General features: G+C 34.1%; 1 protein-coding gene across 2 annotated transcripts in view; it reads right to left on the bottom strand.

The window, feature by feature from the left end:
- Positions 1 to 24,125, bottom strand: part of CCDC39 (coiled-coil domain 39 molecular ruler complex subunit) — a 61,785-nt gene that overhangs the window by 21,454 nt on the left and 16,206 nt on the right. The window contains exons 2-12 of one of the 2 annotated variants that reach the window (XM_082393944.1): positions 18,243 to 18,362; positions 16,434 to 16,580; positions 15,145 to 15,303; positions 14,292 to 14,384; positions 14,068 to 14,196; positions 11,311 to 11,502; positions 8,615 to 8,718; positions 8,158 to 8,290; positions 4,865 to 5,059; positions 3,612 to 3,776; positions 947 to 1,084 (exon numbers count right to left, since the gene is read on the bottom strand). In XM_082393944.1, coding sequence (XP_082250070.1) covers positions 947 to 1,084; positions 3,612 to 3,776; positions 4,865 to 5,059; positions 8,158 to 8,290; positions 8,615 to 8,718; positions 11,311 to 11,502; positions 14,068 to 14,196; positions 14,292 to 14,384; positions 15,145 to 15,303; positions 16,434 to 16,580; positions 18,243 to 18,362 — 1,575 coding nt within the window. The remainder of the gene's footprint in view (positions 1 to 946; positions 1,085 to 3,611; positions 3,777 to 4,864; positions 5,060 to 8,157; positions 8,291 to 8,614; positions 8,719 to 11,310; positions 11,503 to 14,067; positions 14,197 to 14,291; positions 14,385 to 15,144; positions 15,304 to 16,433; positions 16,581 to 18,242; positions 18,363 to 24,125) is intronic. The other variant, XM_082393945.1, reaches the window with a different exon arrangement.

Below are 24,125 nucleotides of genomic sequence, written 5' to 3'. Positions count from 1 at the left end.
CAGGGGGCCCGGGTTCAATCCCTCGTCAGGGAACTAGATCCCACATGCATGCCACAACTAAGAGTTCACATGCCACAACTAAGGAGCCCACGAGCCACAACTAAGGAGCCTGCCTGCCGCCACTAAGACCCAGCACAACCAAATAAATAAATAAACATATAAACCTCCTAATGGAAATATGGACAAGAAAATGAACTAGAAATCCAAAAGAAAAATTATGGAACATAACAATATAAAAAAATGTTTAAACATTTTAATTGAAACATAAATATTTTAAATTTTATGTTTAAACATAAAATGTTTTAAAATGTCACCAATTTCTAAAGTACAGACTAAAAACAATGAGATACCATGTTTGCCCATCAAATTAACAATAATTTTATGAATTATATTATCCAGCCCTGGTGGTGGTGAGTAAAATAGAATGCTTACACACTGCTGGTAGGAGTATTAATTGAACCCTCTAGAAGGCAATTTGGCTTGAAAATAGTTTCAAGACACCAAAAATATTCATTCTTTTTGAACCATAATTATACAGCTAGAAATTTATCCTAAGGAGCTACATGAACAACTGTACAACGAAATATGTGCACAGTACATGATAGCACCATTTAGAATAGCCAAACACTAGAAACAAATACATATCCAAAAATAGGAGATGGTTAAATAAATTATGGTAACTTCATGCAATGGACTGTAGGAAGCCTTTAAAGATAATTAATGTTTAGGAGACATGTGCGATATACTTTTAAATTTTTGAATACAATATATAAAGCCAATTTTCTTTAAAAGACTGAAAGAACATAATATACTGTAACACTGTTTATCTTCTGTACAGTGATTATAGTGACTTATTTTCTTTATAATTTGGTATTTAAAATTTTTCTACAATTAGCATGAAAATATGTGGTTTTTAGTATTATATATACATATGATTTTATTGCACCTGTTTCAAAGCTTTGGCTTTATTAAGTTCTTTCTCTGATCTGTCATTGAAGAGGTTTAGTTCATTTACTTTGGTCATGAGGGACTGTTTTTCATCACGATTTTTACTATTTGACTTCTTGATAAAGTAAAGATCATTCTGTAAAGAGGAAAAAAAAGTACGTAAATACATATTTTAAATAACAATATTAAATACATACTACTAAACATGACTTACATTAAACTATATGCTCCATTAAATATTTATAATAATATAATATTATAAATCTCACTCTTCATGCTCTTATGTCTCTAATAGAATATACATGGATATTCACATAGAAGCATTTTCATTTTTATTATCTATTGATGTTTGGGTTCAGTTTGAGTTCAATAATTCTAGGAAATATTATGTAGGATTACAGTTCAAACTGAATTATTAGGTGGTTGCCATTTATGGGGAGAAATGGGAGGGTGGAGTTCAAGCTTTGGTTAAATACATGGTTCACCTTCTGGAGTTCATTATTTGATTCAACCCAAGTCTCAGAAGGTAAAAACATTAACAGTCTGAGAAAGCATAGGGTCTTGGTTAACTACAAGCTCTGGAATCAGACAGCCTTAATTATATATTAGCCATCCAACCCCAGTGGGCAGCATACTCTTCCTCAGTTTCCTCATTTCCAAAATGGAGATGATAACAATGCCTACCTACCTGGGTTGTTGTGAGGGTTAAAGAATTTACTGTCAAAGGATATGTGCAACAATGTTTGACACATGGAAATGTCTATTATTATTATTAGTATTACATATATAATCACATACTGCTGGAGAGAAAAACGCTAGATAAGATCTAATTCCACTGAATGAATAAATGGGTCATACATACTCAGAGATTAGTTTTCTAGCTTTATACCAGTTTGTATCCTCCCTCCCACTCAGAACAAGAACAAGGTTTGTTCCCTTTGTCCCCCTTAGTCCCTCTTAGGGGACATAAAGCAAAAAGTTTCTGTTGCCAAGATCTGTCTCCCTTCTCTCTCTCTCTTCCTCTGTCCCTTCCTTCCTCCCTCCCCTGCCCTTCTCACTGCCTGTATTTCTCTGAACTATCAGGACTTAAGACTGAAGCAAGACATTAAGAATTTTTTTTCACATAAAGATGTGATTTCATAAAATTAACTTTTAGAATGAAATTTTTAATTTAAGGCAGTTTTCAACCAGAAGAAATTTGTCTCTACTATTCAAAATAAGAGATGGAGTGGCATGGGAAAGAGAATGCAGAATGACTTTACAATCTAATGCTACTATTGAGAAGAGAAAACCTTCATTAGAAGGTTAACTAGCTTTAATATCTTTAAAAATTCACTTGCATTTCTATTAATTTGTTTACCTCTCTGTCAAAACCAGCTGGGATAGGCATAAGTACTAACCTACTGCATAATGGACAGAGCCCCAGGGTAGCTAAAAGGGAGAATACTAGAACCATCCTCACACAGGAAAGCAGACACAATTCAGGCTAGGGTCAAAAAACATGTCCAGATACAAATGTCACCCTCCTATTATTCTGTAGCACTAATATTCTCATATTCTATGTAATTAAAACAATACCATTTATTGAGTACCTACTAAAAGCACTGTGTTAAGACATACATTGCTTCTGATTCTCCCAAATGCCCTTAAATAATATTAAATATTGTTTTCCATTTTAAAATGAGTAAACTAGGACTCAGAAAAGTTAAAATAGCAGTTAGTGGTGTAACCTTGACATTCAAAACCGGTTCTGCTCTTTTCCACTAAACCAAGGAAACAGTCTTTTAAAAATTTAATCAGGCTACAAACCACTCCAAACCAATATTTTGTCATGTTAATTTTTTTTCCCCCTAATTTAAAAAAGTAGTAGCTCCCTTTCACCTTTGTAGCCCTTAAGGAATTCAGGGCAATTCTTCTTAAAACCACTAGAGGACACTCATCACTAGCCTTTCCAGCTGTTTAACATTTAAAACCTTTGGAGTTCTCCCCCTATTCAGGTCCACGTTTTCACTCCTTCACTCTTACTTCCCAGTTAAACTTTAACATAGGTTTTATATTACATAGGTTCCCCTAACACAGGTTTTATATTACCATAAACATTAAAGTACCTAAAGATGAAGAACATTTTTACCATATTAACAAAATTGAGTCATCTGAAATATGTAACTAAGTAAATATTTGAATAACAATAGATGACCCATAAAAGAGCAGCTTCTTTTAGATGCCACTTCAGAGATAAAAAGCAATCAAGTTATTATGGCAGATATATAATAGAAAACTGGAATTTATCAATTTTTTAAATCATGTACTATTTAAGACTATTTTTAAGTCACATGGACCACGGATCAAGTCCTAGCTGTAATCATGGACAAGTTACTTAATCTGTAAAACAAGTATTAATATCTTCATCACAAGACATTTATAAGGATTAAATGAAATAAAATACTAAAGGCATATACTTAGCATACAGTAAATGCATAATCAATGGTAATGTTACATTCTCATAGTCGGTATAGAAATATAAGCATTAGCTCATACATTTGTTATATATATGGGTAGCTTGGCAATTATCCTATCCAAAGTCAAGTCTTAGGAACATGTTGACTTAAAACAAAATGATGACTAGGATATTTGAAGCATAAAAAGTATTTTAGCTAAGTTACATGAAGCTTCTTGATCTGTGTTTCCAAAAGGTTAAATGTAGATTTTTTCTCTTCCAATGTCTTTTGAAGTTCAACAGTTTTTGCTTCAAGGGTTTGTTTTTCTTCTGAGTTAATTTCTCCCTTTAACCGTGACATTCGGCGTTCCACTTGTTGAATGTAGAAATCCTGTTACAGGTTTTAAAGATAAGTTAGTAAGGAGAAACAGTTAAAACCATTTCTATAAATGCAAAAACACTGTAAATACTTTCTTATGAATTTGGCCTGATGTCACCATTTACTAAAGTCACTTTCACCCTTCAGTGATTTATAGGATGAAATCTTTCTTACTGTAAGGGGAGAAAGAGCAAACTATTCTTCAACAACCAGAGTACGTGATAGTAACACAGAACTAATCTTCTGAAAATATAATAAAGCAGCTAGGTGGTCATTTATCATACTCCCATGATGGAACATCAGTAAATCCACTGGATTTACATGGACATGGATTTTTTGAGGGTGCATTTTCTAAGGAGTACAAAAAAAGAGTCACAAATTGTTAGCCATGAAAGTCTCAAATATGATGAACTTCTAAAGAATTATTTTGAAAATTATACTTTAGCATCTGTAATTTTGAGAAACTAAGAACATACTAGATGGGGAAATTAAGATGTAGAGAGGGAGGACATTAAGAAATTAACATGAGACAGAATATATAAATAGAACAAAAAAGGAAAAAATTTAAAAATATATTTTCGTCCAGGGGTGGGGGTGGGGATGGGGATGCCGATGTTTGCACAACATACAGTCTTAGGGGTTTGGGGGGTTTTTTTGTTTGTCTGTTTGGTCACGCTGTGTGGCATGCAGGATCTTAGTGCCCTGACCAGGGATTGAACCTGGACCTCCTGCAGTGGAAGCGTGGAGTCTTAACCGTTGGACTGACAGGGAATTCCCAACATACAGTTTTTCTAGGTTTCAGACATCCCATTCCTTGTTTTGTTTTACTCCAGGTCCATTTGCTCCAGGTTCCTTTAAAGCATGGTCTCCCTCACTAGAGCTGTCGATCCTCTTCTCCATTTATTTCAGATCAAGAAAAAAATAGCTTTTAAGGCCCCCTCACCCTTCACTGACCTAACATGATATCCCATCTTCAGCATCTGTCTATCCCCCCACCCCAAGAGTTCTTAGAAATCTTTGTTTTCTTAGGATACTGCAGTATCTTGACCATCACAATTATAACAAATCAATATGAAGACATTCATAAGAGTAACATCTACCTGACTGTACATAATTTCTTGCTGCTGTAAGGTTTCAAAGTCCAGTTTATGTAACTGATGGTTGAGGTGCTTTAGAGAAGAACGGGTTCCTTCAATTTCAGATACAACAGCTTTTTCTTTCATTGTCTCAGTCTGTAATTCCTGAACTTTCTTAAATAGCACATCCTTCACTATGTTCAACTGAACTTCTACTTCCTGATAATAAGAATAACAATGATTAATGAAATATAATACCTTGTAATGTTTTATTGCATGAATATTATAATTGGGGGGTCATAAATGAACCCTCATTTTAGCCCTTAAGAATATAAAGCCCTTCCCACAGTTTCAACAAATCCCCAACATTGCTTGTAGTCTACTCTAGTCTAGTAGACTAGATAGTAGTTTTCTATTCCTGTGTCATGACCTTGATCTGTCATCTTAATTCTATCCTATGTCACCTTAGCCTTAGAACTTGACCATTCCACTGGTTTCCTTAGAACATAAAATATACTGAAGACACACAGCCTCTAAGCTCATAAAGTTTACTAAAGTCTTGAGAGTGTTAAGGGAAGAAATCTCCCACCTTCTTTTTGGCACTATCCAGTGGTGAGCAGATAAATGTTTAACCATCAGCTTTCTAGTAGATGGGAGGTTACAGGGAAGAGGCTGATTTCTATGATTATTTTATTCCCACTATGGCCAATTTCAAGCTACTAACATGATTCCTCTAAATGCAGAGCTAGGAAGAGATATGCCATAGCAGACCATTATGCAGTATATCTACTAGACGGATATAACAGATGTTAATAGTCTTAAGTAACCTTAAAAGCATAGATAACAGTAAAATGCAGTAAAATAATTCGGAAGTGATATGTGCTGAGTACATATTACTTTTATTTTTAATATAATTTATTTAATTGTAAGTCTATATAATTTGATTTTTAATAGTAGCTATGTTTAGCAGCTGACGTAAAAAATTCCAGAAAATTTAACTATCAGCTCTTGTGAGCTGGTGAGCGCTGGCCCCAACACACTACTGGCACTATCACTATCCCTTACTCACACCTTGCCTGCAGTTGACTTCCCTACATGTGCAGCCCTCTAGGAAATAGAAACCGGTACCCCATTCCCACTTCTCCTTTCTCAGGAGGCAGGTCCGTCTTGATCTCACAGTGTCACATCAATGTATTCTAGGTTTCAAACAGATCTCCCATGCCAAGATCTATTGAAAGCTCTCATTTTAAAATGTTGAAATAATTTCCCTCTGTGCTCTTATACCCAGATAAGCATATTTCCCTTTGGCATCCAATGAACCTCAATATGAAACAAAAGAAGTCTGACTGGCACATTTAAATTTCACAAATCAAGAAATATAATCTGATATAACCTTATAAAATACATTATTTTTCATATAATAGACAATTTTCACTGGGTTTAAGACCTTCTGAGACTGCTTGGCAGAGTTTTAAAGTCAGTGCTTGGTGGTGAATAACACAGCAAAATATATAGAGTTGAGATTTTTTTCAAACAAACAAAAAACCCCAATAACTACAAAAACCAAGATTATGAACCCAGCCCTGCTACAGCACAATCAGTACACATGCTGCCAATCTTACTGTTTTCTAATTCAGCTGATTTCTTTAAAAATATCATTAGTTTTTAATTATGTCTTCAGAAGGTGTATTTCATATAAACTTCACAGTCTTTACAGACTTCTAATAAGTTCTAATACTATCTCGTTCCACGTACTACAGAAAATCATGCTCTTAGGGGGGAAAAAACCCACAACTTTTTTTTTTTTAATAATGTTGTATGATTTGGACTCAAATACCACTCAAGTCAAGATTGTTGCATGACTTCACTACTCAGGAATTTTAAACATACAACAGCACACTGAGGAAGCTGGATTCTATCCAAATATAAATGAAACCATGCTTGATATAAGCCTCAGCAAATGGGGTATTTTACCACCACCTTCAGCTACCCCTCCTCTTCCCCCATCAAAAAAAAGAGAAAAAAAAAAAGAGTAAAAGCAGAAAGTAGTGCCTACAGTGATAGGTCACACAAATCATTTTGAAGTTTTCAAAGAGGGAATGGTGAACCAGCCTTTTCCAGTTCCTCAAAAATCGGCTTTAATTCTACCAGAATGCCAAAGAGGTTAAGGTAGAAGGGGTATGCCAGTGAAGTTAGTAAAAGTGTTAGCATTTAAAAGCCTGTTTACCAATAAATGGTGCCAGACTGGAAGAGGTTAAAGAGATAGCAGATGATGAAGAAATACATGCAATGAACGTAGACCACTGGGGGGAACTTGATCACAAACAAACAAAAAAGATGATAATCAGGTGGAAATAAGTTGTAAAACACGGGCATTTTTCAAGATGCATTTGCAATATAAGAACATATATACAGGGACTTCCCTGGTGGCGCAGTGGTTAAGAATCCACCTGCCAGTGTAGGGACACATGGGTTTGATCCCTGGTCCGGGAAGATCCCACATGCTGCGGAGCAACTAAGCCTGTGTGCCACAACTACTGAGCCTGTGCTCTAGAGCCCGCGAGCCACAACTACTGCAGCCCGTGTGCCTAGAGCCCGTGCTCCGCAGCAAGAGAAGCCACTGCAATCAGAAACCCGAGCACCGCAACGAAGAGTAGCCCCTGCTCGCAGCAACTAGAGAAAGCCCTCATGCAGCAACAAAGACCCAATGCAGCCAAAAAAAAAAAAAAAAAAAACATGTATACGAATGGCAAACAGGGACAGGGACACAGTAGGCATTGAGAAGACATGGAATTTAAGATAGAAGGGCTATATCTTTAAAAGAAGACAAAGTTAAATGCTGAAAGTGAAGCAAATGGAGAATTAGGAGCTGAAGATAAAAAGAGGTCCAACAACTCAACAATCTAATTACAAATGCAATCACCCCAGAAATCAGAGCCTCTTAGAAGACCTCCTTCCTCTGATCTCAAGAGTCTAATTTATTCACTATTGCTAAATTTGCTGTGATTTTTTTTTAATTTATTTATTTTTGGCTGCGTTGGGTCTTCTTTGTAGTGCGCAGGCTTCTCATTGCAGTGGCTTCTCTTGCTGCGGAGCACTGGCTCTAGGCTCGCAAGCTTCAGTAGTTGTGGCTGACAGGCTCTAGAGCGCAGGCTCAGTAGTTGTGGCGCACGGGCTTAGCTGCTCCACGGCACGTGGGATTTTCCCGGACCAGGGCTTGAACCCGTGTCCCCTGAATTGGTAGGCGGATTCTTAACCGCTGTGCCACCAGGGAAGCCCTGCTGTGATTTTTTTTAAAAAAACGAAACTAAACTTACTTTCGCACCTCTTTCTTCTTCCCTTAGCATGTCTTCCAAGTTGGTAGCTTTCTCCTCTACAGATGTAGTTTTCTCAGTTATCTGCTTTAATTTTTTTCTTACAATCTGATTATGATTTTTAATTTTGTGTAACCTATAGAGAATTTATAAGGAAAAAATAGAAAATATGTCTAAAAGATATTTAATGCAAACAAATAAGGAACAGTTTATCCTAAGATTTCTTCATATAACTTGAAAGTTTCTTTTGCCATAAATCTTTTTATTACCAATGTGTATTTAATAAACCATAAAAATATTGCTCCTAAGCCTTTGTACTGAAAAACCCAGGAAAATTTTTTTAAGTTTAATAATTTAGTAGTTATAATTTTACAGTTATTTAACCAAAAAATCAAATATTCAATAATTTCTCTAGAAATAGTCAAAAACTATAAACATATTTAAATACCTTTTTTCTTACCTTGTTGTTTCTTCATTAATGTCCTTCTTTATTTTGGAAATATTTTTCCTCAGAGCTTCTAAATCACTGGAACTTCTATTCACAGTGGCTTTTAAAGAATCCAGCTATTTATTAGTTAACAGAGAGAAATTATATATTTACTCTATATCTTATAAATTAATATCATTTCTGAGAAGTTCTATTATGAACACATTAATTTCTAACCTACATCACAACCACAAACATAATAACCATGTTGCTGTAATACATACTTAACAATTTTTCTTTTTGATCTGATATTAAATTTTAAATAACTTGCAAATCTTGGCATATTATAGAGACCTACATATATGAGTTTAAAGTGCATAGAACAAAAGCTTCACAACATTGTATTTGGCAATGATTTCTTCGATATGACACCAGAGGCACAGGCAACAAAAGAAAAAGTAGACAAATTGGACTTCGTTAAATTAAAAACTTTTGTACAACAAAAACAATAACAGAGCAAAACGGCAACCCAAAGAATGGGAGAAAATATTTGCAAATTATATATCTGATAAGGGATTAATATCCAGAATATATAGAGAACTTCTAAAACTCAACAACAACAACAACAAAAACACAGCCTGACTCAAAAATGGGCAAAGACCTTGAATGGATATTTCTCTAAAGAAGAGATGCAAAAGGCAAATAAGCACACGAAAAGACATTCAACATCATTAATCATTAGGGAAATGCAAATCAAAACTACAGTGAAATACTACCTCACACCAATTAATATAGCTACTATCAAAAAACTACCAAAATAACAAGTACGGACAAGGACGTGGAGAAATTGGAACCCTTGTGCACTGTTAGTGGGAATGTAAAATGGTACAGCCACTGTGGAAAACAGTATGGCAGTTCCTCAAGTAATTAAAAATATAATTACCATATGATCAGCAATTCTGAAATAATTGTTCACCCATGTTCACAGCAGCATTATTCATAATAGCTAAAACATGGAAGCAACCCAAGGCCATTGACAGATGAATGGATAAGCAAAATGTGGTATATACACACAATAGAATACTATTCAGCCTTAAAAAGGAACAAAATTTTGACATATACTATAACAGGGATGACCCTTGAGGACATTATGCTAAGTAAAATAAGTGAAATAGGCCAGTCACAAAAAGACAAATACTTTATGATTGCATTTATATGAGGCACTTAGAGTAGTCAAAATCACAGAGACAGAATGTAGAATGGTGGTTTCCAGGGGCTGGGAGGAAGGGGAAATGGGAAATTATTGTTTAATGGGTACAGAGTTTCAGCTTTACAAGAAAAGAGTTATGAAGATGGGTGATGGTGATGGTTGTAAAACATTAGGAATGTATTTAATACCACTGTATACCTGAAAACAGTTAAGATGGTAAATGTGTGTTATATGTATTTCACCACAATAAAAAAATTTTGAGGAAAAAAAAAAGAAGTACTCTTATATGCTACAGCTTGTATGAACCTTGAAAGCATTATGTAAGTAAAAGAATCATGACACAAAATGCACCATATTGTATGCTGTCCAAAATAGGCAAATCATAGAGATAGAAAGTAGATCAGGAGTTGCCAGGGCCTGGTAGGAGGGGAGAAAGGAAAGTGATTGCTAATGGGTATGGGATTTCTTTTTGTAAGACAAAAATATTCTAAAATTAGATAGTGGTAATGGTTTCACAACTCTGTGAAATACTAAAAACCATTGAATTGTACACTTCAAAAGGGTGTATTTGATATGTGAATTTTATTTCAATAAGCAAATGATAAATGAATGAATACCTGCATTCTTTTCTGCAATTGGTTTAAACTTAAAAATTTTTGAGAATGAGCTATTAGCAGTGACATTTAATTTATGCAAGAAATTCACTTATTTTACTTTTCAAGATCTTAATTATTCTCTTCAGACAGAAAAAAAATCTTTCCTTCTTTATCAAGAATATAAAGTATAACAACTTATAGAATAAAATGCTCTGCAATATTCCAATTTCCCACCCAAACAGCAGTAACTTCAGATAACATGGCCTCAAGGCACAAATTTCATAAAGATCCCTTTATTGCTAACTAAGGGGATTGCTAACTCTCCCTATGGAATAATCTAGTTGGCATGTATGCTCAAAAAAAGAAAAGAACAAAGCAGGAGAATTTTATTCTCTCTTAGTCTGTTTAAAGACATTATACCACTACATTGTCCCACTACCACACTGAAATATTTTCCCTTAACAAGGTAAGAAACTGAACTTCAGCAGGTAGTTCCACCTAGAATTTGAGAGTTAAAACCACCATACACATGTAACACTGGAAGGACACTTCAAGTTATCACCGATGTCAATAATTCATCTTCACATTTGCTCATTTGTCGGTTATCTTATAATTATGATTTCCAGCCTAGACCCTTCAGGAGCCTTTTGCCTTGGGTCACTTACAGAACACCATGTGTGACAGTCAAGTTGGGCACTGCACAACTCCAGGGGGAGCCCTTCACACCACCTGTGATGTGAATGACAGCCCCCTGTTGCCTTCATCCAAGCAAGGTCTCATTAGAGTATCCTAAAAGTGCCACAACATGAAGGGATGTAACAAAAAGAACTAGAAGGCAGTTTCTTAATCAAAGGAAAGGCTTTATGCTTATTTGTATAGTAATTTGTTATAAACACACAAACCAGTCTTTTTAGTTGACATACCTCATCCTTCAGCTGAATTCGATTAGTTTCATGACATTGATATTCCGTTCTACATTTTAAAACTTTACGATCAGCAACAGAAATTTTTTTCTCATACTCTGTGTTATTCCCAATCTCACTTTCCAAAAACTTGATCTTTTCCTTAACCAAATTTTCTTTTTCTCTTATTTCCTGCTTTATCTTTGCTAATGCCTAGGATTTAAAATACATGTTAAATATATATTTAATATAACAAACAAAACTAAAACTAAAAGGAATTTAGTTTTTCTATAGCATTTGTTTTACCAAAACTTAAGAAAATGTTTTTTAAAGAGAGACTAATTTATATGAATAAAATAAAATATTAATATGCCACACACTAATATCTATAAGCTCATTTTTTAAAGATCTCTGTATTTTATTTCATCCATCTGGTACTTTGCTAAAGGGATGAGAAAAATGTCAATCTTTCCTCAACAAAAGGTGACATGTAAAAAAATATAACAGTATTGAATAGTTTTCACACAGAAAGTTGGATTTCAATGAAATTTTCCAAGTATTTCACAAGACCAGTTTTTTTCATTTTTTGAGAATATTATTTTTGTTATTGGTTTCAGTAGGAATGTCTTCACGCAGGCTTTTTGCTAGTCTTGGGGATACAAAATAACTAGAATATACAACGTAGTGACTGAGGTATGGACAAAGTATTAATACTATGGGAGCAAAGAGATCATGAAGTCTACCCAAGAGAAATCATTAAAAGGCTTTACCTAAGAGCCTTCATTTGAATTGGGCCTAAAAAGATAAATGGGGATGCATAAATACTCTAACATAGTTAAGGTGCAGGGTGGGAGGGCGGGGATGGAATGGGGACATAATAGGAAAGGGTGGAGGCAGATGATAGGGATTAGGCTGGAAAGGTAGAGGTTAAGGCCAAATGGTGAAGAATTCAAGTTTTCAATTGCCATGTTAAAAAGGGTCAGCTTTTAAGCAACATGGAATAAAGATTTTAGAGCTGGGGAGTAAAAAGATCATATGTGGTTTTTACGGGTGATTCTGATGGCAATATGTTAACTGAGTTGGAGGGAGAAGCAAAATTTACCCTAAAATATATTTCTTCCAAGTTTTCTGGAATAGGGTCCCATCAAACAACTAATCCCAGGAGATTGGGTCAGGGGAGAGTATGTGTTCTAAAATCAGTAAGTTTTAGAAATGCTGCATGTAATATTGTACATATTAGCATATTAAATCAATATATATCTGAGATTCACTGCATTTTAAAAAACATTTTAAATTTGTTTAATCTAGTATTCCCATCTATATAACAATTAATATTCTATAATTGTAACATTCCATATATCTACTATGTTCATTCAACCTTAGGAGGTCAAAACTTCCTAAGTTTATATGTGTCAAATGATTATTCTAGAATTTCTTGCCGTATATTAATTTTTCTACCACTTAATCAGATGCTTTAATTCCTACTTCAGCGTTCACATTTTTTAACAGGGCAATTTATTCACAGTTAAGTTTTCATACAGGTGATGCCACAGAAATCAGAAATACCACAAATTGAGAGCCAGTTGTTAAACACTTAGAAGCATCCCAGTACCTATGGAATCACTTCTTGTTTCCCTCCCTAGTCTTTTTCAATACATACAGCCAGGAAATGTCACCCCATAAATAAGGAACCACTGAGGATATGACCAGAGAGCTACAAGCTGTGGATTCTGCCAAATCAGCAGGCTGAGTCAATTTAGCTGCAGGGTTGTATGACAATTTGATTATGGACCTGCAGTCTTAGATCTGACACATTTGATTTACACAGAGGAAGCAGTCAGGACTTGATGTTTGAAAGTAGTATGAAGCCAAGAAAGAGAAACCAACATCAGCATTAAGAAATAAGAGGAACTCATAGTTAAGATTGGGTCTCCCAAGTCCCTCCTTAGGGAGGCATAGGCCATTTTGTTGACAAAATGTTGATTACTTACAGAAGTTTAAAATAAAGAAATCACATTTTACATATAAGTTACATATAACAAGTAAACCACATCCAGATATCAGAGTTCCAAACTCCCAGTGACCTGAGCTGCTTGCTAATGCCTTTCCATGGAGTATATTCAGAATGGAAGTTCGCCCATTTTCTCATCTGCCTTCTTTCCTCCTCAATTCTTTCTCCTTCCCAACTTTCCGTCATCTTCCCATTTTCGCTCACCACTATTTTACCCCTTAATGATTTCCCAAAAAAGTTCTCCTAAATTACCTCTGAAAGTAGCAAAAGATAACACTAGGTCTGTGTTTAATCAGTGTGGTGTTCCTCCACTTTTGAGCTTTCACCCCATCATGGGTACCTCAGTTTCAAAAGGGAAAATTTATTGCAGTCCTTCTTTCTTGGCTATCCATGAGGCTCCTTTCCCTACACCTTTGATTAGCACACAAATAGCACACATGTTAAATCCAAGGCACCTTGGACAACCATGTATAAGTCAGGGCATTGGTTTTACTGCAATAACATTATCTGTTGATCTTCTCTTGTCCCACATTTCAGAGATGTCAGGATCCAGTCTTCAGCATTATATACCATAAGTAAATAATTTTCATAAAATCTCATTTCTAAATGGATACAGGGTCAGCTTTGAAAAACATTTACCAAAACTACTGAATCCTGCTACAAAAGTGACTTTCAAATAACAGTGCGATTTACATTTGAAATGAATGAGTTAAATACAAAAGAGATAAATACAGCTGAATGTTGCAAGGACCAAACAACTACTTTACCAAGGCACAGTTATCGATGTCTCGATCTCTCTTCTGCATCTGTTCTATTGTGTTCTCCCACTGTTGAATGAGTTCTTGCCTTTCATTATGAATCTTACGAAAATCTTGGGCTGCTTTATCCAATTCTAACTGTCAAATGAAGACCAAATAATATTTCTGTGAATTTAAGTGCTTTTTAAACATCACTTTGACAATTAAGAAGTAAAAATCTTTACTAAACCAACCTGTGCACTTAGAGTCTCTGCAAGTTCATTGTCAAGTACCTTTCTTCTCTGATTACATTCCACTGTCAGTCTTTCTAATTGCAGGGTCAGTGCCTATGATGTAATTACATGCAAAAATATTCATAATTATCATTTTATTAACATAAAAGCTGTTAGCCTATCTCACATTAAGTATTATTATATTATACATATTTATTTGACATCTAAAATAACTACAAAATAATATATATATTCTTTATCTTCTAGCCCCATAGTGCTGCAATGATAACCCAATTGTTTCTAAAAAGACTTTTAATACTTTTTAAAGTAAGTTAGAAAAAAGATTAAACAATAATTTGCCATTTAAAATTATTTTAACTAATGCATGTGGTATTAATCTATTAGAAAATAGCATGTTTCATGATACTAAAATATTACCAGATTTAATTACAAGTAGATCTTTAAGTAATGGTTATAATAATATATTAAATAATCTATAGCACTACAGTCTCAAATCAGCAAAAACTATCTGTAACATTCAAACTATTACACAAAAGAAGTTAAAATACTTATACATAGTTCTACTACAAAACTTTCTTTTCTGAAATGCTTTTGAGAAACCTTCTCAATCAGGATTCTTAACCGGGAGTCCAGAGATCCCTAAATGGTCAAAGGGCTTCAGAGGATCTGTAAAACTTGCAGCAAAATTTTGTGGGTATTTGAGTATAGTCATTTTTCTAGAGACAGGATAATTGGCTTTATTAGACCCAAAATGTTTAACTACTACTTTAAAATTAGAAGTCCAATTTAGATTAAATGGTTGATATATTACAGATTCAGAGAAAATCTAACACTACGATTTATAATATCTCACCCTAATTTTATTATCATCTTGTCGTGCATACTTCTGAAGAGTGAGGGCATCACTATCTTTATGAGCCGATTCTTCCAGCCATGCCTCCAATGCTTGCTGGTCCCAGTTCATTTGACATTTCAAACCATCCAGTTTTTGAGTAGTTTTAAATATGTAATTCTAATTTCCAAAGAGAGGGGGCATGGGGAGATTACAAAACATTATTTACTGTACAAATTAAAATAAAACATAACATTACATATTACAGGACATATTTAAAAGGAAGAAAGAAATCCTGTCTCTGTCCCTGGCCAGATGTATATAAATACCATATTTAATTGTATAACTATCATACTAATATTTTAATTATTCAGTTGTGAAATAGAGGGGAGATGATTATACAAAGTTGAGAATAGTAGTTGAGCCAAAGGTTGCTTAAAAAGGCTTCAGGGTAGCTACCCTAGAGCAATCTCATTAGTCACTCCACCCAAACTACCCCAAGCTGATCCACAACCTTAATAAAAATAATGTACTTGATATGCTAACTCAAGCCCAAGACAAGTCCCCTTCAGCCCCACTTCCAATCAGATTGCTACCTCTAAAAGACCTCTTATAAAGAAATTTTGGAAGCATGTCTAATTAAAATAAATATAGTAGTTAAGCAGATAAAAATATTTCTGTCAATGTATTCATTTAACAAATCTAGGTTCACAAAAAGAAAACAGATCAATATGCAAACATATACAAATTAATATGATATGTATGCATATGTATACATACATGTATACATATAGAGAGATACAGATATATACATTTCCGTAAGTATATGTATATGTAAAGATAAGAATTGAATTTGGAAAGAGCTCCCAGCCATGTAACTAAAAACTAAGAAAGAGAAAAATAGGTTACAGTAGCTTAATATTAGAATCACCAGCTGATAATATGAAAAGTAAAAATTTTGACTGAAAAATGAAATTCAAAATTACAAGTGACTTTTTTAATGTAGCTTTTAAAAATGTAGCACTTATAAATTATGCCTAGTGTGGTATATAACAGGCAGCCGGCATGGTACTTTGCACATAGTAAGGCTCAATGACTATTTGGTAAATGAATATTGAGAAAATAAATGTAACATTCTATCACTGTTGATTCAAATTACAGCTCCACGTGAGTTTCATTGTCCAAAAAACAACGTAAGTGAATGTCAGGAAACTAAAGAATGCCTTTGCCGTACAGAAAAAAAAAATGTTTATTTGGTGAGGGAAGGAGGAACAATAGCACAAAATGTTAAATAACATTTCAACACATACTTCCTTATCACTTTTCTTTTCCCGTATTGAAGTTATCTCATTTTCCAGTCGTTGCATTTCATCCTTCACTCGTCCCAGTTCTCTTTCAGCAATCATCTTAAAATGTTCTTCACTTTCAGTCTCATGCTCCCTGGCTTTGCAAAGAGACTAGAGAATAATATACAAGACAGAAAGATTTTTTAAATTTTAATATTATAAAATATTCATAATAATCCACTAGACAGAAAATAACAAAGTTCCCACAAAATGCTTAGATCAAGTACTATTAATTCCACTTCTCTGAAACCTACACCACATTAGACTTTGTGATTCAGTGTAGTCGGTGTTGCTTACTAGTTGTAAGATGTCAGTTCATGGAATGTGCTAGGAAAAAATGTTGTCAGCAGTTTTCAGTTATTATTTTGGTCTAGGGAAACTGCTGAAAACCAAAATTTATATACTGCGACTTTAAAAGATATAATTCATTTATTTAAAAATAAAAAATGAAACTAATTAAAAATACTTAGGAAATGGTATGTTTATAAGAATTGATCACATATTCTAATTAACAGAGATAATTTTAAAGTAATTATGTAAACAGTGATGGTTATAAATATGTCCTAGAGTATGTTAATATACAATGATGCCTTTGTGTTAAGTTTTACTTAATAAAATCGTATTTGTTGACTACTGATCTTGTAGGGCTTCAAAGTTATCACCATTTGTATTATTTTTACATTATTAAGGCTGTTAGTGTTGAAGGAAGTTTACTGTCTTTTGTCTCTATTGTCCTACTTAATTGAGGTTTGGCTATAATGAAATACACCTGCAGAAAATCTCTGTTTCTCAATTCCCCAACTCAGTGGCTTAATAACTTGAAGAAAAGATGTTCCAAACTGCTTATTAGTTACTAAATCACATCAGGATACAAAAATCTTGAGATTGTTTTTAAAAGTTCATTAAATTTATAACTTTCTAATAAGACTTGTAAAAACCCATAAAACACTTACCTATATTAAGTATAAATTGGTATTAAAAACATGACTTTTTTCATTTTTAAGAATTACATACTTCTTCAAAGGAAAGTTGATGCATTTTTTTAAAAATAGCTTCAGATGGAAGTTAGTAAACTCTCCAATGCTGATTTACAGAGCTTTCTGATTTCCTGGGCATCATCAGGGAAAGAGATTCTACACATGAATAGATTGTCCATACAACAGATGTTTACTTAATTAATCACTCTAAGTTTTAATTTTTATTATTTGTGTCAATATTTCTAAAATGCATTGTACTGTTCCCAGTTACCTTAGTTTCCTGAATATAATTTAACTTTTCTATTATCTCAGAATTGTCATTATAAAATTCAATTCTTAAACTATGCTAAAATACCATTGTGTCCTAAGGGCTACTGAAGTGTGTGGACTATTTGCCTCCACTCAAAATGGCTCCAGGGGGTTGTGTTGAAAAATTTAAAAGTAGACAGAAACTCTATTATGTGTTTTATTAGGTCTGCTTCCACTTAATGCCATAGTTTCTCACTACCATCACTGTACCCTTCTCATATAATCAGCTGACTAATATTATATCAGGCTGTTTGAATGATGATTTCTCTTTTCAAATGAACTAATTATTCCTTGAATTTGGTGGCAGTAGAGTTCCTAAAAGTCTTTTTTTCTACCTACTTTCAGGTTCAAGATTATGTTCATAATTATTTAGTTATGCGAAAGTTTCCTATTATAGCTCTAAAATCAAATCATAGATGTAAATGCAATGTGAAATGTTCCATGACTACACATGATATAATCAATGTGAATTTCAACATTATTGTACCTGGGTAAATAAGAACTCTTGCTTAACGTTTTTGAAGTGAGAAGTCATAGCATTAATTCGATCTTCATAGTCACGTAGCTGATCTTGAAAGCTTGACCTTTCATCCCGCAGCTTTGACAACTGTAAATAATAAATTCTATGATTAACCAAAGTCCTACTAAGTTTTTACCATATTAAAAGGATCTAAAATCAAAAGAAAATTAAATCTTCATTTACTTCACTTCTTTCAATATCCATTTAAACTTCTAAAATCTACTAATCTTTTAAATATTATAAAATAGCTCTGTGGGAAAATTAGCACCATATTAAAAGAGAATAGAAATCTCTCTCAGATTTACAGCGTTAGCAGGTCCACTGTTAAAATGCAATTTAATAAGATTCTATTCTGTAATTAAACCACAAGATAGCTAAAGCAGACAGAGCATAGCAACAAGATGTAACAAAAACACAGAGCATGAAACATAAATTTGAAAAGTAGCTGTACATGCAGCATAATAGCTCCTCCCTGAACTCCTGTTCAAAACCAACAGACTTAGGCTAAGCTTAACAGAACAGAACAACTAACTCTCACATGCTTAAAACCTGTTTCTTAATAAATTTTGTGTGTCTTTTGAATAAGAACCCTGAGTAGAAACAAAACAGTGTAAATGCAAGCAAACAAACAAACCTTTAGGAAATTATAACACAGATTCTCAGGACCACTAGAGTATGTCACCCCTCAAAGCAGTATAAAAGCTCAACAACAAAAAATATGCTTCCTTAGTGTTCGGAGCTGTGGTTCCCCATGTTGGGGCTACAACCCAGGAGGTACACAACACCGTCCACTAAAGTGCAGAAGAAATATTTGAATTTTTAACGAAGGAAGAAAGAAAATAAATACTAATTTACTCATTTGTTATGTCCTATATTTTATTAAACTTACTAAGTACAGTTGACCCTTGAACAACCTGGGTTTGAACTGTGGTTTCACTTATATGGGGATTTTTTTCAATAAATATAGTACCTGTATTTTCATTTTACAGATCTTTAACTAAATGTGGGGGAAAGTTTGTGTTTGCTTAGAGATCACAATATGGGGAATCAAAAGAACTAAGGTTTGATTTCTGATTCTATCCAAACTGTTTCAGCTTCCTGCCCTTGGGTTAATCATTTATCAATTCCCTGTTTTTGAGACAGAGATAGCAGGACTCAAATTTTCCACTGCTGGGTGGGGGGGCAGGTAGCACCCCCTAACCCTCACACTGTTCAAGGTCAACTGTAATAATAAATACGTATTTTTTGCTTTTTATTTCATTAACTTCAGTTTTTATTTTAATTCCCTTTTTTTTACTTTATTGTTCTTTTTTAAAACTTATTAAGAGGAGTTCTTAGTTTCTTTACTTTTTGTCTTACTGATTTTTATGACCTAAATATTTGTCACCCCCAAATTCATATATTGAAACCCTAATCCCCAATGTGATATTTTTCTGGAGGTGGAGCCCTTGGGAGGTAAGTAGGTTTAAATTATGACATGAGGGTAGGACCCTCATGATGGGATTAGTGTCCTTATAAGAAGAGGAAGAGAGACCAGAGCTCACTCTCTCTCTTAGGCAGCCATCTACAAACCAGAAAGAGGGCTCTCATAGGTACTCAGCTATGATGGCACCCTGGTCCTGACTTCTAGCCTTCATAATTGTGAGAAATAAGTCTGTTTTTAAGTCACTCATTCTATGTTACTCTGGTGTAGTAACCCAAGCTAAAACACTGATCTAAAATAAAGGCATTTAAGGCTGTAAGTTTTCTCTAAGATTTTTGCCGTTTCCCGTGGGTGTGGGTATGAAGCAGTCTCCTTTTATTATTTTTTAAAAGGTGATTTTTTTCCTTTCAATTTCTCTTTGATATAAAGCTATCCAGAAATATATTTCTGAGAAACTCACCTAAGTATCAATATTTAAGATGGATCTCTTAGTCAGCTCAGGCTGCCATAACAAAATATCATAGACTGGGTGGCTAAAACATGGAAATTTATTTCTCACAGTTCTGGAGGCTAGGAGGTCCAAAATCAAGGTGCCAGACAATTCCGTTCCAGTGAAATTTCTCTTCCTGACTTGCAGATGGCTGCCTTCTCAGAGTCCTCATATGACAGAAAGAGCCCTGGTCTCTCTTCCTCTTCTCATAAGGACAGTAATCCCATGCTACCCCTTCCCCGCCATCATGACCTCATGTAAACCTAATTACCTCCCAAAGGCCCCACCTCTGAATACCATCACACTGGGGGTTAGGGCTTCAACATATGTATGGGGCGGGGCTGGGGGGTGGGGAAGGCACGCAAGTATTCAGTTCCTAACAATGGCGGATAATTTTTTAAATTGTTTATTATAAATTCTATTGGCTTATGATCAGAAAATGTGACCTATAAGTTTTCCATCACTCATTTTTAAATTGTTATAAAATATAGATAACATAAAATTTACCATTTTAACCCTTTCTCAGTGTACGTTAAGTACAGTGGCATTACGTACTGCCACGTGTTGTGCAACCATCACCACCATCCATTTCCAGAAATCTTTTATCTTCCCAAACTGAAACTCTGTACCCATTAAATACCAACTCCCCATTCCCCTTACCCCCAGCCCCTGGAAATCAGCATTCTACTTTGTGTCTCTACAAATTTGACTACTCTATGTTATCTCATATAAGTGGAACCATACAGTATGTCCTTTTGTGTCCAGCTTATTTTACTTAGCCTACTGTATTTAAGGTTTAGCACTCATTTTTAGGTTTTTGTTCTGGTCTAGTACATAATCTACCTTTGTAAATGTTTTATGAACATATTCTACTTAAGGGATATATGTTCTCTATGTTCTTATTTTTGTTGTATTAGTCATATCTTTTATATCTTTATTTTTTTCTATTAGAGTTGTCTAATTCTGAGGAAGTAAATATTGAAGTATCTCACTACATATTTTTGTCAAAGCCTACTTGCATTTATAATAGCTTTTACTTTTACGTATTTAGCTGTTGTGATGTTTGGTGCTTTATCACTTTTATTTCTTCATCAATTATGACTTTTATCATTGCATAATGAACCCAGAGCAAAAGCATCTGCTTTTTAAATGAAAGCATAACGATTAACTCTCCACAACTTGATAATTCCTTCCCCATAGAGTTCCCAAACAACATTTTATTGCCTCTTTCTTAAGTATAAAAGGACATGCAAGGACCACCAGATATATATTGAAAACTTACATAATGTGAGGGACATCAAGATAAACAAACAAAAAGATCCCAAAGAAAACAGATAATTCAGGACACAAAAGACAAGAACTAAACACACACACACAGACACACACACACTCAGAGAGATTGTAAATGATAATGTACCCCTAAAACAAGACCATGTGATACAAAAAAGCAATAAGCAAATAACCTGAAAATTAAAACTATGATTGATATAGTTGCCAAAATTAAAATTGCTATGTAAAGATGAAATAAAACCCTAAAAGCTTTCAGAGATTAAAAAAGTAAGCTACAAAGAAATGAAAATCATTTTAATATCAGATTACTCACCAACAACACTGCTGGAAGATAATAGGGCAATACTTTCCAGATTCTGTGGAAAAATTATTTTTATTCTAGGATCTTCTACCCAGCCAAATTACCATCATATGTGAAGATAAATAAAAACATTTTCAGATTCACAGTGTTTACCTCCCATAGACCCTTCTTAGGGAGACACAAGAAAGTATTTCATTAAAATAAGGGAAAAATAATCTAAGAAAAAAGAAGCTATGTGATGTAGGAAATAGAGCATCAACCCAGTAAAGGAAAGAGAATTCTCAAGTTAACATCTGGGAAATAGGCCTGTGGGAAAATAGTCCATACTGGGAAACACAGGACTCCAGGAGGAAGGAGTAGGGGGAGAGAGAAAGTATCTTGAAGATCTGATACTATGATTTAAGGAATATAAATGTAAAGTCGGCAATGCAAGGAACCAGACTGGCAGCCAGGGCTGTGAGGAATTGAAAGCACAGTACTGTGGGTCCTTCTTGAAACCCACACATGGATAGTACCCAACCAGTCAAAACATGAATCAAAGTGAAAAATTCAAAAAAAGGTAAACTTAGTAAAAGTGGCTGCATGAACAACCATAAAATCATTTTAAATATAAAACTAAGACTAAACACTTGTAATAAATTAAGGGCACTGAATAGAATGAAAATAAAATAAACCTTGATATTATAAAAATAATAAAACCAATATTTTTAATGGGGAAAAGAAGGTGGCAGGAAGGGTAAGAGAGCTAATTTCTTCATTTCAAAGATGAGAAATGAAAGATCAGGGAGTCAACCCATACTGTCTACAAATGAAGCAAAGAAGTTTTTTAAAAACAATTAATTTAACCATTTCATTTTTCTTATTTAGTTTTTCTTAATGTTAAAGAAATCTTTTAGCAAACACTATCTCTTATAACCAAGTAATACTCACTGAAATTCAACAATTCCGTTCATTTTCTCCTTTTAAACACAAGTAAAATTAAATTTAAATTTTTATGTTAAAAGCAGCACATGTAATAGGATCCCAGTTTTATAATACTCCTGTCTTTTCTCTCTGTATACCTGTAGACCATGATGTCTGGGATATTTGTTTAAAGCCATGATAGCCACTTCTACGGTCAACAGTGAGTACTTTGGGGAGGGAATATCTTGAATTTTTTATTTTATACCCTTCTCTTCTGTTTGAATATCTTAAACTTTCAAGAGTTGCTTTTTTAATATTGGAGTTTATTCAGGTGAAGTGATTATGGCCCTCATTACTCTTTTTATTGCTCTTTAATATTTTTTTAAATAGCTAATACAAGTAATGTGTATATAAAGTCCTGTGAGCCAAATATTATGGCAATAATACCAAAAACTAACGTTTGAATGGAACTTAACCTATATTAAAGTCCTTAGAGCTGTATAACAACCCTGTGAGATAATTATTTTACTTATCTCCAGTTTACAGAAGAAGAAATGGACTCAACGCTGGTAAGCAGGATCAGAACCCAAGACTGGATACTTATTATTAGTCCTCAGTACTCAGTGCTAGATCTCTTATATTTCCTAATGCTGCCCTTCACTTAAAACAAAAAACAAAATCTGAAGCCATCTACACTAGATATAAGTAAATAAGTCAGAAGAGTTTGAAAAAAATATTTTCAAAAAACAAAGTGGAGGATTTTCATTTTCATTTCTCAGAGGAGAGAAGACCTTCTCTTCCATTCTCTAAAGTAGTGTAAACATCATCGGTCTTCTTGGACCCTCTTCCACACAACACATTGCCATGTGATGGAACTTTAGACTGACTGCTAACGGGTTTTCAAAGTTCCCTGAGCTGGTTGCAATTTTATTTTTAACAACTACCATGCATTGGTTGCAAGCTGGTGTAAAATACTCCTTACAAAAATATTTTATATATTTCTGTGACAATTTAATCCTCACTTTAAAAAGCTGTAAACTGCACATTATACATACTTACTAGAACATCCCTCTTGAAAACATTTCTTCGAGTCACTTTAAACTTTAAACATCATAGGCAGTAACTCAAAAAGAAATGTCAACCATAACATGTTTTGTTTACAAGCATCCGCAAATAACTGTTGCTACGCAAACCTCAGAAGTCCCTCTGCAAACTGCGCTTAATTCTGAGGAAGGAAAAAGCGGGCGCGAGAACCAGCCTTCCCTCTACTGCTCAGGAGGCTGGAAATGAGTGCAAGAAGTGGAAGAGGAGGAGGGAGTAAAGATTCAAGCTTTATAGTTGTGAATATCAATTATCGTTTCAATTTGATTGATGATTGATTGATTGATTTTAATGCTTTAGCAAGTACCGAAAAGGGCTAGCAGGTGAGGGAGGAAGGAGATG

Source organism: Balaenoptera borealis (genome assembly GCF_965194805.1).
Source record: "Balaenoptera borealis genome assembly, chromosome: 5".
In the NCBI taxonomy this organism is placed as follows: Eukaryota; Metazoa; Chordata; class Mammalia; order Artiodactyla; family Balaenopteridae; genus Balaenoptera; species Balaenoptera borealis.
The sequence above is the reverse complement of the archived record's forward strand: the minus strand, read 5'-3'. Positions and strand labels throughout refer to the sequence as shown.